Genomic DNA, 13,544 nt, shown 5'->3' on the forward strand with positions numbered 1-13,544 from the left:
GTGGCTGGAGCAAGGCCATCAAAGTGCAGCTGTGGGGTGGGATGGGGCACAGAGGGAGGGCTTGGGCTCACTGAGCCCATGCAGGGTTTCACTGAGGCAGGGAAGGCAGGTGTGGCCATGCTCCTGTACCCCAGGGATGGACACTGGGTGGGAGAGGGCATGTGGAGAGACCCCAACAGCCTCAGGAAAATTGCTCAAAGCCCCTGCTTTCTTCCTCCTCCTTCAGGGCTCATTTCAGCTACTGCTGTGCAACACCTCCCCCAGCCTGGATATGTGAGCAGTGTGGTACCCTTCTCTGCGGGCTGTGTGGGGGCTGTGGAGTGTCTGTGGGGCTGTCCCCCAGCAATGGAGTCATGGGGTGTACGTGGGGTTCATCCCCAGCTATAGGGTGTATGGAGAGCTGACCCCCAGCAATGGGGCTGTGGGCTTTGCAGGGGGCCAACCCCTGGCAGTGGGGCTGTGGGGTGTTTGTAGGGCTGTCCCCTGGTGATGAGGTCTGTGGGGTGTGTGTGGGCTGAACCCCAGCTATGGGGGTGTGTGCTGGGCCATGAGTTCTCCATGGGCTGTCCCCCAGGGATGGGGCCATGTGGTACACATAGGGCTCTGGGGTGTGTATGGTGGTCATGGTTTAACCCCTGTGTGTTGGGTGGGTGTGGGGTGTATGGGGGACATCACCCAGCGATGGGGCCATGGGCTTTATCATATGTGTGTGGGCTGGGGTTGGGGGGGCATGGGGTCCATCCCATTGAACAGCCACAGGGGCTAAGTGGGGCCAGCAGCCACCTTGGCTCACAGCTGAGAGACTCGGGGCGAGCACAGGAGGAGGTGATTTCTATCCTCCTGCCTTCAAACCAAATCCCTACCCCCCCCCCCCCGCCTCTGTGCTGTGGGGCAGGGGCTCCCGGTGCCCTCCCCAGGGGTCAGGGCTGCCTTACAGTGACATCCTCCCACTGTGGCTCCCTCTGTCCCCACTGGCAGCCATCCTGGAGGCTTTAAGTCCAGGAGTTTCAGCCTTGACATCACACCTTTCCTTTCTAGAGTTTAACAGCCCAGCTGATGGTGTCACCAGGGTAGGCCACTGTTCAAAGGAACCCACTGACCCTCCCTGGGGCTGCCTGAAGCCTCTGCGCTGCATCTTTCCCCCCGGCCCAGTTGGCCATTTTGCAGCCCCTCAAGCCCACATCACAGCGGGGACCAGGGCCAGGTGTTTGCACAGGGACATGCTGTTCCACCCTGGTGCCAAGTATGTGCCGGTGTTTGTGCTTTAAAGCTTGGCGCTGCCCCAAGCTGGCGGATCAAGCCGAGCTTGCCTCTGTTATTGCTACTGGTGCCAGGAATTCGCTTCCCGACAAGGACGCATTCCTTGGGGCCACAGGAAGGATTTTGAAGGGGCCGGGTTTCATCTTGCTGGACCCCAGTGCAACCCAGTCGCACTCTTGCCCTGGTTTGTGGGGGTGGCAGCTGGGAAAGGAGCTGGCAAGGGGGTAAAGGGGCACCCAGAGTTGATGCATGTCCCTGTTTCTTGTAAGATGTGGGGCAAGAGCACTTTGGGGTACTTGGGATAGGGCTGTGCCCTGTGCTCACTGCAGCTTCCTCCTTTGCTGTTCCCACTGGTGCATGGTGATGCTCAGGATGGTGACAGAGGTTTGGGTTTGCTGCAGTTTCTGTCCCCAAAAACACTGACCAGAGCAGGGCTTCTTCATGGTGGCAGCTCCCCATGTCCTCGTTGCCTCCCTGGAGCGGTAAGACCCATTTGAGAAGATGTGCTGGTGTTCTCTCCTCTCATCTAGCATTTTATCCCCACATCTGGGGTTCCCCCCACACCCCCAAATCCTAAGGCACCAGGATCGCCTGCCCTTGAGGCCCTGCTGTCAGGGTGGGTGGGAGTTGTCCAGGTCCCTTTCGCAGGACTGTTCGGGGTTCAGCAGTGAGCCCACCTGCTCGCACCAGGAGGGGAAACCAGAAAAACCCCCTCCCCGCTGTGGCCCCTGGCCCAGTGTCTTGCTCTTGTCACATCTCAGTTCGGTGATGCTGCAGCGCCTCGCATCAGCTGGGTGACTTGGGGCTGACGTCACCTTCCCAGGTGGGGGCCAGGGCTCTGCTACCATGAGGTATTTTGGTGGCCTTTGGATGGCGCAGTGGCGCAGAGAGGCCCCAGCATGCATCCCTAGTGTTCCCGGCCTGGCCACCTGTGTGCCATCTGCCATCAGGGCCTGCAAGGATACCCTTTCCTGCCTTCAGAGAGGGTAACTGGGGGTGTGATTTCTGGGGACCCCAAACCCCAATTTCCAGTGTCTTGGGTCTGGTTAGGCACAAAATGTGCCTAACTGCACTGGTGCTTGGCTCTGCAGGTGGAAATCCCCCACATGTGAGCTCTGCAGGACAGCAGCTGTTCCTGTACCTGCGCCTCTCTCTCCATCCCAGCCTTTCTGAGAGGTGGGGATGGAGTGGAGCGCAGTCCCTGGGATACAGCCCTGGCAAGGGATCTGGCAAAGGGGCGCTTGGGAGACCTCCTTTCGTTCCTCACCACCCCAGAGCAAAGCTGTGGCATTTGCCTTTCCAGGGAGTGTCTGATCCACCTGCGTCGGCACAGGTCCCTGTGGCTTCTTCCCCAACCAAGTTTTGCCCAAACCGGGGCAGATTTTGAGGGCATCACGCTCAGTCCCAGGTTGGTGAAGGAGGGACCTGTGGCCAGGGAACACCGGAATTGAGAGCCAGTGCCCCAACAATGCTGAGACTGGCTAAAGTGCCCACGGGGTGTCCCAGGCAATGGATGATGGCAGAGCAGGTCTGGCCTCCCAGGGGACACACCAGCCCTTTCACAACCTAACCTGCGCTGGATCCTGCTGGCAGCCCCAAGGGCATGGGGCGATGCCCTGCTTTGTGACCCCGCAGACCTCACAGAGCTGGCGGATGCAAGGAGGTTTTGAGTAACAGGAGAGATGTGAGGCAACCCACCGATGACTGGAAGAAATGGGGCAGTTCCCTATGAACGTCCAGCTAAGCAAGCCAAAGTCAGAGAGGGCTTTAACCAGACAGAGCCAGGTAAAATGCTGAGCAGGTGGGAAGTGACATAGAATCATAGAATAGTTTGGGTTGGAAGGGAACTTTAAAGGTCATCCAATCCAACCCCTCCTGTAACGAGCAGGGACATCTTCAATTAGATCAGGTTGTTCAGAGCCCTGTCTAGCCTGACCTTGAATGTTTCCAGGGTTGGGGCATCTACAACCTCTCTGGGCAACCTGTGCTAGTGTTTTACCACCCTCAGAGTAAATATTTCTTCCTTATATCTAATCTAAATCTGCCCTTTTAGTTTAAAACTGTTACCCCTTCTCCTATTGCAACAAGCCCTACTAAAGTCTGTCCCCATCTTTCTTACAAGCCCACTTTAAGTACTGAAAGGCCACAATAAGGTCTCCCTAGAGTCTTCTCTTCTCCAGGCTCAACAACCCCAACTCTCTAAGCCTGTCCTCATAGGAGAGGTGTTCCAGTCCTCTGAGCATTTTTGTGGCCTCCTCTGGACCTGCTCCAACAGGTCCATGTCTTTCCTGTGCTGAGGCCCCCACAGCTGGATGCAGTACTCCAGGGGGGGCCTCACCATAGCACATCACGCTCCCCACTTCCAAGCAGCGCTTTTGGTGTACACCAGCAAGGGTGTCCTGGCTCCTGCCATGTGCCAGGGCTTCAGTTCTCCTGGCCGCATGCTCACAGCCTTGCCAGGGGATGCTTTGTGTTGCAAAAACCAGAAAGAAAACAGGGGTTGAGGCATGGGAGGGACGTGCAGCCCCTTGGAAAATGGTGCAGGCTGCACAGATTGTGTGCCCTGTGCTGGGGGGGGACGTGGCAGAGCCTGGTGGTACTGGGGGGGGGGGGAGTACCAGCACAGAGGTACCCTGCGCTGCTAAGGGGCTGTTGCACGGGACCAAAGAAGGGCTGAAGGGCCACAGCAGGCCCCGGCAGCACCGGGGGTGGGGGGGAAGGGAAGGGTACCCGGTGTGGGGCCTGGCAGGTCCTGGGGCGGGGGCAGGGCGTCGATGCCGTGGGGCCACAGCAAGGCCCAGATGAGGCCCGGCGAGAGGTGGAAGGCCTATCCGCGGAGGCGGCGACTCTTTCGCCCTCTTTCACCCCAAAAAGCCACGGCCAGGCGAGGCGTGGCCCCCACCCCTATGGTGGCGCTCTCTCGGCGGGGCCGGGCCGGGCCGGAAGCGGAGCCGGAAACACCGGCGTGGCCTCGCCCCGCCTCCGCCGCGCCCCACACCCTCGTCACCGCCGCCATATAAGCGACAGCGACGCTCACGCCCGCGTAGCTCTCTGTCGGTGCGCACAGGGCGCCATGTTCGCCGTGAAGCGGAACGCCGTCATCGGCTTCAACCTCTACTGCGGCGGTGGCCCGGCCCTGGCGCCCGCCTCGCCGGGGGGGGGGCCGGCCCCGCCGCCGCCGCCCGCCGCAGCCGCTGAGGTACCCGGGACCCTGATTGGCTCCGTGGGGGCCTGGGCCGCCGCCGGTCGCCCTGAGCACCCCCGCGCCCTGGTTGGCTGCGGCGCGGCCCCCCGCGCGGCGCTGCCCCCCGCGGCGCGGTCGGGCGCGCTGTGGAGCCCCGAGGAGGAGCTGGACGGCTGCGAGCCGGAGGCCGAGCGCGGCCCGGCGGGGGACTCGCTGCCCGGCACGCCGCCCGGGCCGCCGGAGCCACCCGATGGGCTGCGGCAGGACTCGCTGGAGCTCATCAGCCGCTACCTGCGGGAGGCGGCGGGCGAGGCCGAGCCCGCCGTGAAGAAGCTTTTCCCGGGGCTGCTGGGCGGGCCCGGCCGGCCCGGCGGATCGGGCGATGCCGTGATGGAGAAGGCGCTGGAGACGCTGCGGAGGGTGGGCGACGGCGTCATGCAGAAACACGAGCTGGCCTTCCAGGGTGGGTGGTGGCCGGCTCCTCCCCAGCGGAGGGTGGGGAACAGGCGGCGTGTGGGGTGGGGGCGCCTCAGGCCCTGCTGTGGGCCTGCCTGGGTAGGAGTGCTTGAGGCCATGGGGGTGCCTGGGACCCACTTCCCCTCCTTTGGAGGCGAGTTATGGACTCCAGTCCTGTTCCTTCCCAGGGTGGGGTCCTGGGGGGTTTTGGGGCTTGCCCCTCGAAGAGGGGGGTGTAGGGATGTGGGTCCCCGGGAGATCCTGCCCCCATGTGTGCTCCCTCTGTCGTGTGTGTGGGCCCTCAAGGTAGGTGGGCTGCAGGCTGCTGCATGGTAGGCGCTGGGAGAGGCCTAGGCCGGAGCTGGCCCTTGGGGCTGGAGCAAGGCCTCTGCGCCAACCCATCACCCCCAGCAAGGAGAGCGTGTCGGAGGGCATGCCTGAGCTCTTGGCCTGGTCATTTACAGGATGGGCTGTGTCCCTGGTTTCGAGTGAGTTAGACCAGCTGAGAAGTGATTAAAAATGAAACTGAACTTTGTTCGATGGGAGGTGGAAAAACTGCTGGTAACGTGTGCAGAGGAGATAATCTAGTTACAGATTAGCCCCAGTGCCTCCTCGTGTCCTGCTTTGCTCAGCAGGACTATATGCAAATAACCCCAAGTGTCCAAAGATTAATTAGCTTGTGAGTTTAAACTTCTGACACCCCTGGCTCGGGTGGAAGGGGGTTTTGGGGGGAGAAATTGTCCTGGACAATGTGTTTGGGTTATAGCTATTCTAATGTATTTTGCCTACTTCTTATGAGTCCTAGAATAGCCATAGAAACTTGAACCCCAGCGCCTGGGCTTGGATAAGCAGGTGTCCTCACTGCAGAGTGTCCTGGGAACGGACTGGAAGTGAGAACTGACCATTTTGACCTGGTTTTGTGTAACTCGGAAATGAGCTGGTTTGGGGCTAGCCTGAGTCGTTGGGGTGGTGGGACTGAGCTCCTGGCCTCAGGGCTCATGCTGGGACTGCTTTTGGCATGCCACACCACATCTGATCCCAGATCAGGACAGTGCCTGGCGCAGAAGGGTAGTGTCTGCATTTTCTCCTGAGATGGCAAGTGGTGAAATGCCTCCTTTCTTGCAGGAGGATGTTCTAGTTTTTGAGTTTTTTTTTTTTTAATGCAAAGGGCTTCAGTTACTTTGTCATGTCCTTAGCTGTGCTGATGCTTAAGACTGTGGGTTCAGTTACCCTGGCCAATTTCATGGATGTGCTTGTTGAACAAGCCATGCTTGGGAGGAATGTTCAGACCAACGCAAGCTGGTGTTGGTATCTGAGACTTCTGCAGGGACAGTTATCTTCATGTGTGCAGAAAAGGCACGGGCTTCAGGAAGGCTTCCTGTTAGTTTGAGCAACAAGCAATGCCTTTCAGTTTCATAAAGGCTTGTCTTGTTTGCTTATTCATGAGAGGGCACTGCAGGTCAAACTAGGAAATTCTGTTGTTCCAGTCACTAAAACCCAATTAATAAAAAGGCGACATGTCTGCCTGGCTGTAGGTGACTGTCCTTTGTTTTTGGCTTGAGGGGCAGGGCTTGTGTCAGGCTGCAAAATTATTTCTGTGCTGTGGTTCTGACGTGGTGAGGCTTTAAAGCCCTTGTGAGATAGGGGAGTGTGACGTGCGCAGAGACAGCAGCTGTGCCCGAGGTGGGGAGGAAGGAACTAGAAATGGGTTATGGGCTGTTTTTTGTCTGGTCCAGGCGAGTGTGAGCAGCAAAGCGCTCTGCAGAAGCAGGCAGGTACTTGCTTTCCATCCCTGACACTTGGTAGTGACTCTTAACAGCTGTTGGACCTAGAGTGTGGGGGCTGCATCTTCTCACTAGTGGCCTTGTGGGATATTCGGCGTTGTGCGCATGCCTGCTTCTAAACCAGCATCTCTTGCAGGAATGCTTCGGAAACTGGAAATCCAGAAAGAGGAAGATCTGCGGTCGGTGTGTGAAGTGGCTGCCCATGTGTTCAGTGATGGAGTAACAAACTGGGGTCGAGTGGTGACGCTCATCTCGTTTGGTGCCTTTGTTGCAAAACACCTGAAAAGCATAAACCAGGAGAGGTGCATCAGCTTGCTGGCAGGGATCATCACAGATGCACTTGTCTCATCTAAGCGCGAGTGGCTAATGAGCCAGGGAGGCTGGGTAAGTCACTGCCTATCCCAAACACTGCGAGGTTTTCAGAACAATCCAGTATTTTCCTATTTCTGTGACCTGCTCACTGACAACCATGTGTGTCAGCGAAGCACAGAAATGACTCACTGCTCCAGTTAAAACCACAGTCTGAAACATCTAGCTGGAGTTCTGGTGTTTCAGGAGCTCCTTACAATGAGCTGCCTGAAGCAGTCTTAACGTAAAAATGTGCCCCTGCCCAGCATGGAGGGGGCAGCATTCCCAAAGCCGAGTCAATCCCTGGTGTGCTGAGCTTGCTTGGAGCTGGTCCACAGCTGCTTTGGTGCTGTCTCCTGATTGCCATCTCTGTGGGCCAGGCTGTGGCTGTAATGAGTCTGGGGGACTGCACCACAGTGGATGTGCTGAGCAGGCTGTATCCCAGCCCACTCTGCCAGGGAAAAAGGCTTTCCATGCCTTCCTGTCAAAGAAGGGTGGCTGGCAGAAAAATGACTTTCCCTTCTTTCTCCTAGGAGGGCTTTGTTGACTTCTTTCGAGTCGAGGACCTAGAAGGCAGCATCAGAAATGTACTGATGGCGTTTGCAGGTGTGGCTGGACTAGGAGCGAGCTTGGCCTACATGATCCGGTGAGCCAGGGTATGCTGCAGAGGGACAAAACTCTGGGTGGACTGGCTCTGTTTGGGGCTGGCAAGCTGATCACTTCCTACTGTGAGTGCTTATGAAGCTGGACTTGAGTGACCGAAGGAAAATATCTAGGCATCCCCTGACCAATCCTTTCTGAAGAAGGAAGGTGTGATCTGGTCAGATTGCAGGTACCGATGAAGATTTATTGTTTTGGGAACAGAAAGTGGAAGAATTGATACTCTACTTCCTTCAAGAGGATGATGACAGAAAGCTGAAGTGGACTGCTTCAGTTTTATCCTGGAGGGAACCGATCTGCTTAGCAGCAAGCCAGTGAGCACCAGCAGCTCTTGTCTGGACTGAAGCCTCCTGGGCTTGGCATGGCAGCTGTGTGTGGAGCAGATGTTTCAGGGTTGTGGGTTTCTGGAAATAGCATCTTCTGCTGATGGTGTCCTGCCTGAACTTGCGGCTTTTCTGTTGGAGCAGAAGCATTGAATGGTGGGTGTTGTGTGAGCCTGTGCCTACACCCAGGTGTGCTGGCAAGGGAGCCTTTGGTTGCTGCTGGCTCTGCATGCATCTGCCCTCTGGAATTGGTAGAGCTGTGCCAGCAGCCAAGACGTGCGACCTGCTGCCAGAACATGGGGTGCTGGAGCCCTGCTTAGCCCCTTCCCTCTCAGCAGGGCTTCAGCCAGGTCACTGAGCAGGCAGAGGGGTGGGGGGGGGGATGGGTGAGGTGGGGCTTGAGGTGGTAACCACAGCCAGCTGCAGCTTGGCTGCATTGGCCTGTCTGGCTGATCCTCTGCTACATTGATGTGACTCACCACACACAGGCAGTTTAAAAATAGGGAGTGCATTTGTAAGTATGTAAAACCCCACATGGGGTGGGGAGGCTATAGAGAACCTGTAAATATCTATAAATCTGTAGAATATGTACATTTTTACAGAGCTAATGATACAAAAAGGAAGAATTTTGAATGTGGTAGAACTGCTTATGGGTGCATTGCACTTCATTCCTCATGTGAAGTAGCATTTTTGTGGCGAAGCCTTTTCCTGCCTTGACTCCAATTGAGCCTTTCTCTGATGTACTTGAGCAACATTGCAAGGGAGCATAACAAGGATTAGTGGCCTGGTGGACTCTCATTGTGCCCATGGCTTGCTGGCAACAGTTGATGTTTCTGTTTATTTTAATCTTTTTGGTTATTCTAGCCCTTCTAGTGGGTGGGGAGCTGTGGAAGTTGGTATCGGTCACTTCCCTGTCTTCCCTTCATTTTGATCCTCTAAGCCATGAGTGGAACAAAGCTGATGTTTGAATGTAAATGTTCTGGAGCAGAATAAAACTCATTGGCTTGGATCCGCAGCTTGTGCAAGTCCATCAGTGCCGGCCCTGGGCTCAGTCCTTGGTCCCCAGCTGGTAACATTGCTTCTTGGTGGGCTTGCAGTGCTCATCCGCCTTGTGCCCTCTGACTGTGGATCGGTTGGTTCTTGGGAGCTCTACTCTGTGGGATTGGGACCCACACAGCAAGGAACATCCTCGTCCATGGTGCTTGACCTGCAGCCCAAGTGATGCCCAATGGAAACCCAAGTGGAGAGCTGAAAGGTGGTGCTATTGTCAGGCCTGCTTGTTTGCTGAACGAGCACTTAGTTTTGTCAAATAAATGTCTCTTGTTCTCATTCCTCTAGTATAAAACTTGCTGTTTCCTATAATGAGATGCTGACATGCTGAATGTTCCTGCTCTGCTTTGCTGGTGTGGGCCTGTTTGCACAGATGCTGCCTGTGGGGCACCCCACAGCCTCTTGCTTATTAGAAAGATAAAACTGCTCTGGGTATCTTGTGTCACCCATCGGGGCTCCCCAGAGCTGCTGTGTACTGAGATGCTCTTCTCCGTCACTGTGTATGTGGGTGGGGAAAGTCCATGAGGTGCCTTGTGCTCAGTGCCTGCATACTTTGAAACAGGTTTTCTTGTGGTGCCCTGAAGTGTGCTGTGGCGGTCTGGGTGCCTGCGCTTGGCAGCTGGGGCTTACCACCCTCTGTGTCAGTGAGGTGGGGGCCTGCAGTCCTGAGGAGAGGGGACTCTTCCTGGAGCCTGGGGGTGAGCTGTGCTCCTTGCCTTTTCCAAGGGGGGAGACACTCTCAGTGGCTTCTGTTGTCTAGCATAGTCTTGTCCCTCCTCTGACGCCTCTTTAGGGGGACCCTGCTCCCCCAGAGGGCGCAGCCCAGTTATGTGCAGACCTCGCTTGGGCAGTGGTTTGATGAACAGCTTCCTCTTGCCAGGACCGGGTTCTGCTGTGGAAGCCTCGGCTGGAAAATCCCCCTCCTGAGGGGCAAAGCACTTCCCTACCCCAAAAAATGTGCTGGTGGCTCCAGCCTTGTGGGCTGTCAAACCTTGCTGCAGATGGGACGAGGCAGGGGAGAGGCGACAGCTTCCTGCAGTGCTGGTGAGGCCCTTGCTACTGAAAACAAGCTGGTGGCTCAGACCTGTTATGCAGATATTGCAAAATGTTTTTTTGGTGTGGCGCTTTTTGTTGGTTTTTTTTGTTTTTTTTTTTAATGCTGTGTCTTTGTGGGCTATTTTGGGCCTGTTTGGTCCCCTGGGATGTGGCGGGGCCCTCATGCAAAGCTGGGCCTTTGCCATGGAAATATGCAAAGGTGCTGGGCGGGCTCAGAGGGGGTCGGGGCTGCTGGTGTTTCCTGGAAGCCGCACTGCTCTGATAACGCCTGACTCGGTGCCGATAAACCAGGGGCTTCCTCTTCCGCTCCAGCAAGGGTTTTTCACAGAAGCCAGCTTCGACTTCTCTGAACCTTTTGTGTAAATAAGAGGGTGGGGGGGGGGGAATTAAAGTGGCCGCTGTGTCTGATGGTGGGGGGGGGGTGCAGGTTAGGGGTGTCTTCAGCACCTGGCCTGCCTGATTTGGGGTCCCCCTTTGCGTGGGGCCCCTGGGAAATAGGGCAGGTGGGCATTTCTCACCATCAGCTGGGCTTTTGGGCACTGCCCTGTGGTGGCAGGGGAAGTGTTGGAAAAGCAGCACCCTCCTCTCCTGCTGCCTCCTCTGTGCCAAATGGGGCTGAACCACGATCTGGCCCCACTGCCTCTGGTGGGGAGGGTGTTTGAAAGCTTGCATTGACGATGCTTGGGGGGGGGGGGCACATGCAAATGCAGAAAATTCCTGGCTGAGCACAAAAAACCCAATTCCTGCCCATTTCTGGCGCGGTGGCTCCAACCATGTGTTGGGGGCTTGGATAATATTTCATGTTATTTCTCACGACAGGAGCCTGGGCTGCTTTTGCCCCAAATGTGCCCTTTTCTTCTCTGTGGGGTTCCAGGAGATCAGGGGGGCTGCTTGGTGGCTGTCCCCCTATCTTGCTGGCATAGGCTTCCCCTTACAACCTGGCCTGGCCCCTGCCCCCCCCCCCCCCCCCGCCCCTGCCATCTTTGGGGCAGGGTGGTGCAGCCCCCTCCCAGAACTGATGTCTTGGGGGGGGGGGGGGGGGGGGAAGTATGGAGCTGGGTCCATGAGGAGCCCCTGGGGGTTGACTCAGGCGCACTGGGCAGGGACAGAAGAGCCCCCCTGCCCCCACAAGGGACAGGTTCTTGAAACAGAGAGACTTTGGGGGGGGAGAGGGGCTTCCTGGAGCAGCACTGCTCCCCCAGAGAAATAGCCCTGGGGTTATCAGGATGGCCACAGGTGGGTGCTGGGGACTGCCCCCCCCCCCGCAAGATCCCTGGGATTGTCCCTATGGGGGGAGGCCACTGGGTGTGGGGGCGGGTGACTCATTTGGGCTGAGATGACAAGTATTTGGTTGTTGGTTTCGGCAGGTGTGGGGTCGGGAGGTGTCACTGCACTCCTGTAATGAGCCTGTCGGGCCTCAGCTCCCCGTGGAAGGGTGTGTGGCCAGGCCAGCTGGGTGGTTGCCTGGGGTCCCATCCCATCCCCCCAGGGAAGGGATGCTGAGCTCTGGTGGGCTCCCATCCCCTCCCCAGGCTGAGCCCAGGGGTTGGCCCCACTGCCTCCACCAACTCTGGCCTCTCTGGGGGTGCCAGGGCCGGGTGTTGGGGTGCACCCTTGGGTTCTGGCCTGCCTGGCGAAGCTCCGCCCAGCAACAAGGGCTGCTAATAGTATCTGGGGAAGTCACGTGGGCCTCTTCCAGGAACCCAGGCATTCGGTGGCCCATCTCCCTCCCAGGGCCTGGGGTGACACCAGCGTGGTAGCAGACATGTGCCCCCCACACCTGCCCTGGCTCACAAGCCTGGCCCTGGGCAGGAGGCTGCCCTGACAAAGGCCTCCCTCTTCCTCCTCCTTGCCTGGATGCCTCATTCCCCCCTGGCATGGGGGTTATGAGGAGTGTAGGGTGTATGTAGTGAGGTATGGGGGTGTAAACACTGTGAGTGTGGGGTACAGGGGTGTTTGTGGGGCTTTAGGGAGTACAGGATATGGGGGTTATAATGTGTATAGGGTGTGTGTATAGGCAGAGGGGGTGTACAGGCTGTGGGTGGGGCTCTGCAGTTACAGGGTTTATAAGGTGTGGGGGGGCATAGGGGTGAATGGGGGTATGGGTGCTTAGACATGTGTATATGCACTGATTGGGGTGAGAGGAGCAGGGTTTGGGTGTGTGTGTGTGGGGCTGGCCCAGCTGCAGGGCATGGGGTGGAGTGGGGCTGGTGTGGGCCTTGCGTGGTGCCAGCATGGGGCTGCTGTGGGGCTGTGGCCACAGATCTGCCCAGGCAGGAGCCGGCAGTGACTCAGGCAGGAATGTGCTGGCAGGACATGGTGTTCCGGCAGCACCCAAGCCCGTGGCCAGCACCCAGCCCCACGGCCAGTCCCCAGCCCTGCATCTGGCATGCTGCTAACAGCCTCACGGCCAGCACCCCTGAATAGCCCTGCCCCACTTGGCTCAGCCCTAGTCCCATACTCTGCTGGGGCTGGGGGTGCCCCGTGCACCCCAGCACTGATGCATGTGTCCTGTGAGGTGCCCAGGAGCGATGCAGGGAACAGGCAGGACACTGGGGTGTCCCTGAGCAGGACAGTGCCTGTGGGGACACTGGGGACAGACCGTGGAGCAGCACAACCCCTGATGGGGGCATGTGTGATGTGTGGCCTGTCCTCCATGTCCCTGCAGGAAGCAGATGGGACGCCAAATTAATTTGCCCCATGTGGCTGTTGTCCCCCAGGAAGCATCCTGTGGGCTGGGGTGGCCGCAGGGTCCCAGGGGACTATGGGCTGGGGGTGGCAGTGGTGGGTTGTGGGTGCAGGCAGTGCAGCAGACACGGAGCCAGGCCTGGACCACCACCACACAGCTGAGGTATGTGTACCTGCAACTCTTGTCTGCTGGTGCGGGGGAAACTGAGGGATGGGGCACTGGGGACCCCGGCATCCTGGCGGCCCAGCCCCTGTCTCGCCTCAGCCCCTCACTGAGCTCCAGGGCACGGGGGTGCATGTTGCAGGAGTGCTTGGTGCTGGTTTTGAGGTGGGGGGGACATGGGGGACCCCATGGCCAGGGATGCAGGGCACCCCACAGCTAGGCACCTGTGGGACAGGGGATGCAGGGCACTCCACAGCCAGGTGCGGGGACTCAGGGGCTCTGGCAGCGATGAACCAGTAGAAAAGGTGGTGGTGGGGGGAGGGTGCAGGGGCCACTCCAGGGGGCTGCGTTCATCTGCTCTGGTGTCCCAACCAGCGTCTCCTTGGCATCCCTGGCTAGGCACACCATCGCCCTGTGCTGTGCCCCTGGCCTGCACTCAGCTGAGCACTGCAGGGCACCATGACAGCTAAGTCCCTGTGCCCACCTGCAATCCCCACAGCTACCCTACACCCACCTGGAACTCCCTCTGCTGCCCCCTGCACCTACCTACAACCAGCACCATGCTTGGCTCA

The 13,544-nt window shown here is 58.1% G+C and overlaps 1 protein-coding gene across 1 annotated transcript; it reads left to right on the forward strand.

Moving 5' to 3' along the window:
• The first annotated feature begins 4,299 nt into the window (after positions 1-4,299).
• MCL1 (MCL1 apoptosis regulator, BCL2 family member) lies at positions 4,300-9,024 on the forward strand. The gene is made up of 3 exons (XM_052796291.1): positions 4,300-4,907; positions 6,821-7,068; positions 7,566-9,024. Exons 1-3 carry the CDS (start codon positions 4,334-4,336, stop codon positions 7,680-7,682), a joined length of 939 nt encoding a protein of 312 aa, XP_052652251.1. The 5' UTR covers positions 4,300-4,333; the 3' UTR covers positions 7,683-9,024.
• The last annotated feature ends 4,520 nt before the right edge of the window (positions 9,025-13,544 follow it).

The sequence above is a fragment of the Harpia harpyja genome, chromosome 9 (genome assembly GCF_026419915.1).
Source record: "Harpia harpyja isolate bHarHar1 chromosome 9, bHarHar1 primary haplotype, whole genome shotgun sequence".
In the NCBI taxonomy this organism is placed as follows: Eukaryota; Metazoa; Chordata; class Aves; order Accipitriformes; family Accipitridae; genus Harpia; species Harpia harpyja.

What these genes read in the sequence shown, in the direction of transcription:
- MCL1 (XM_052796291.1), top strand. Translation starts at nt 4,334, where the DNA reads ATGTTCGCCGTGAAGCGGAACGCCGTCATCGGCTTCAACCTCTACTGC. An exon ending in ACACGAGCTGGCCTTCCAGG is followed by an intron (nt 4,908 to 6,820) that starts GTGGGTGGTGGC and finishes CATCTCTTGCAG; the next exon opens with GAATGCTTCGGAAACTGGAA. An exon ending in TAATGAGCCAGGGAGGCTGG is followed by an intron (nt 7,069 to 7,565) that starts GTAAGTCACTGC and finishes TCTTTCTCCTAG; the next exon opens with GAGGGCTTTGTTGACTTCTT.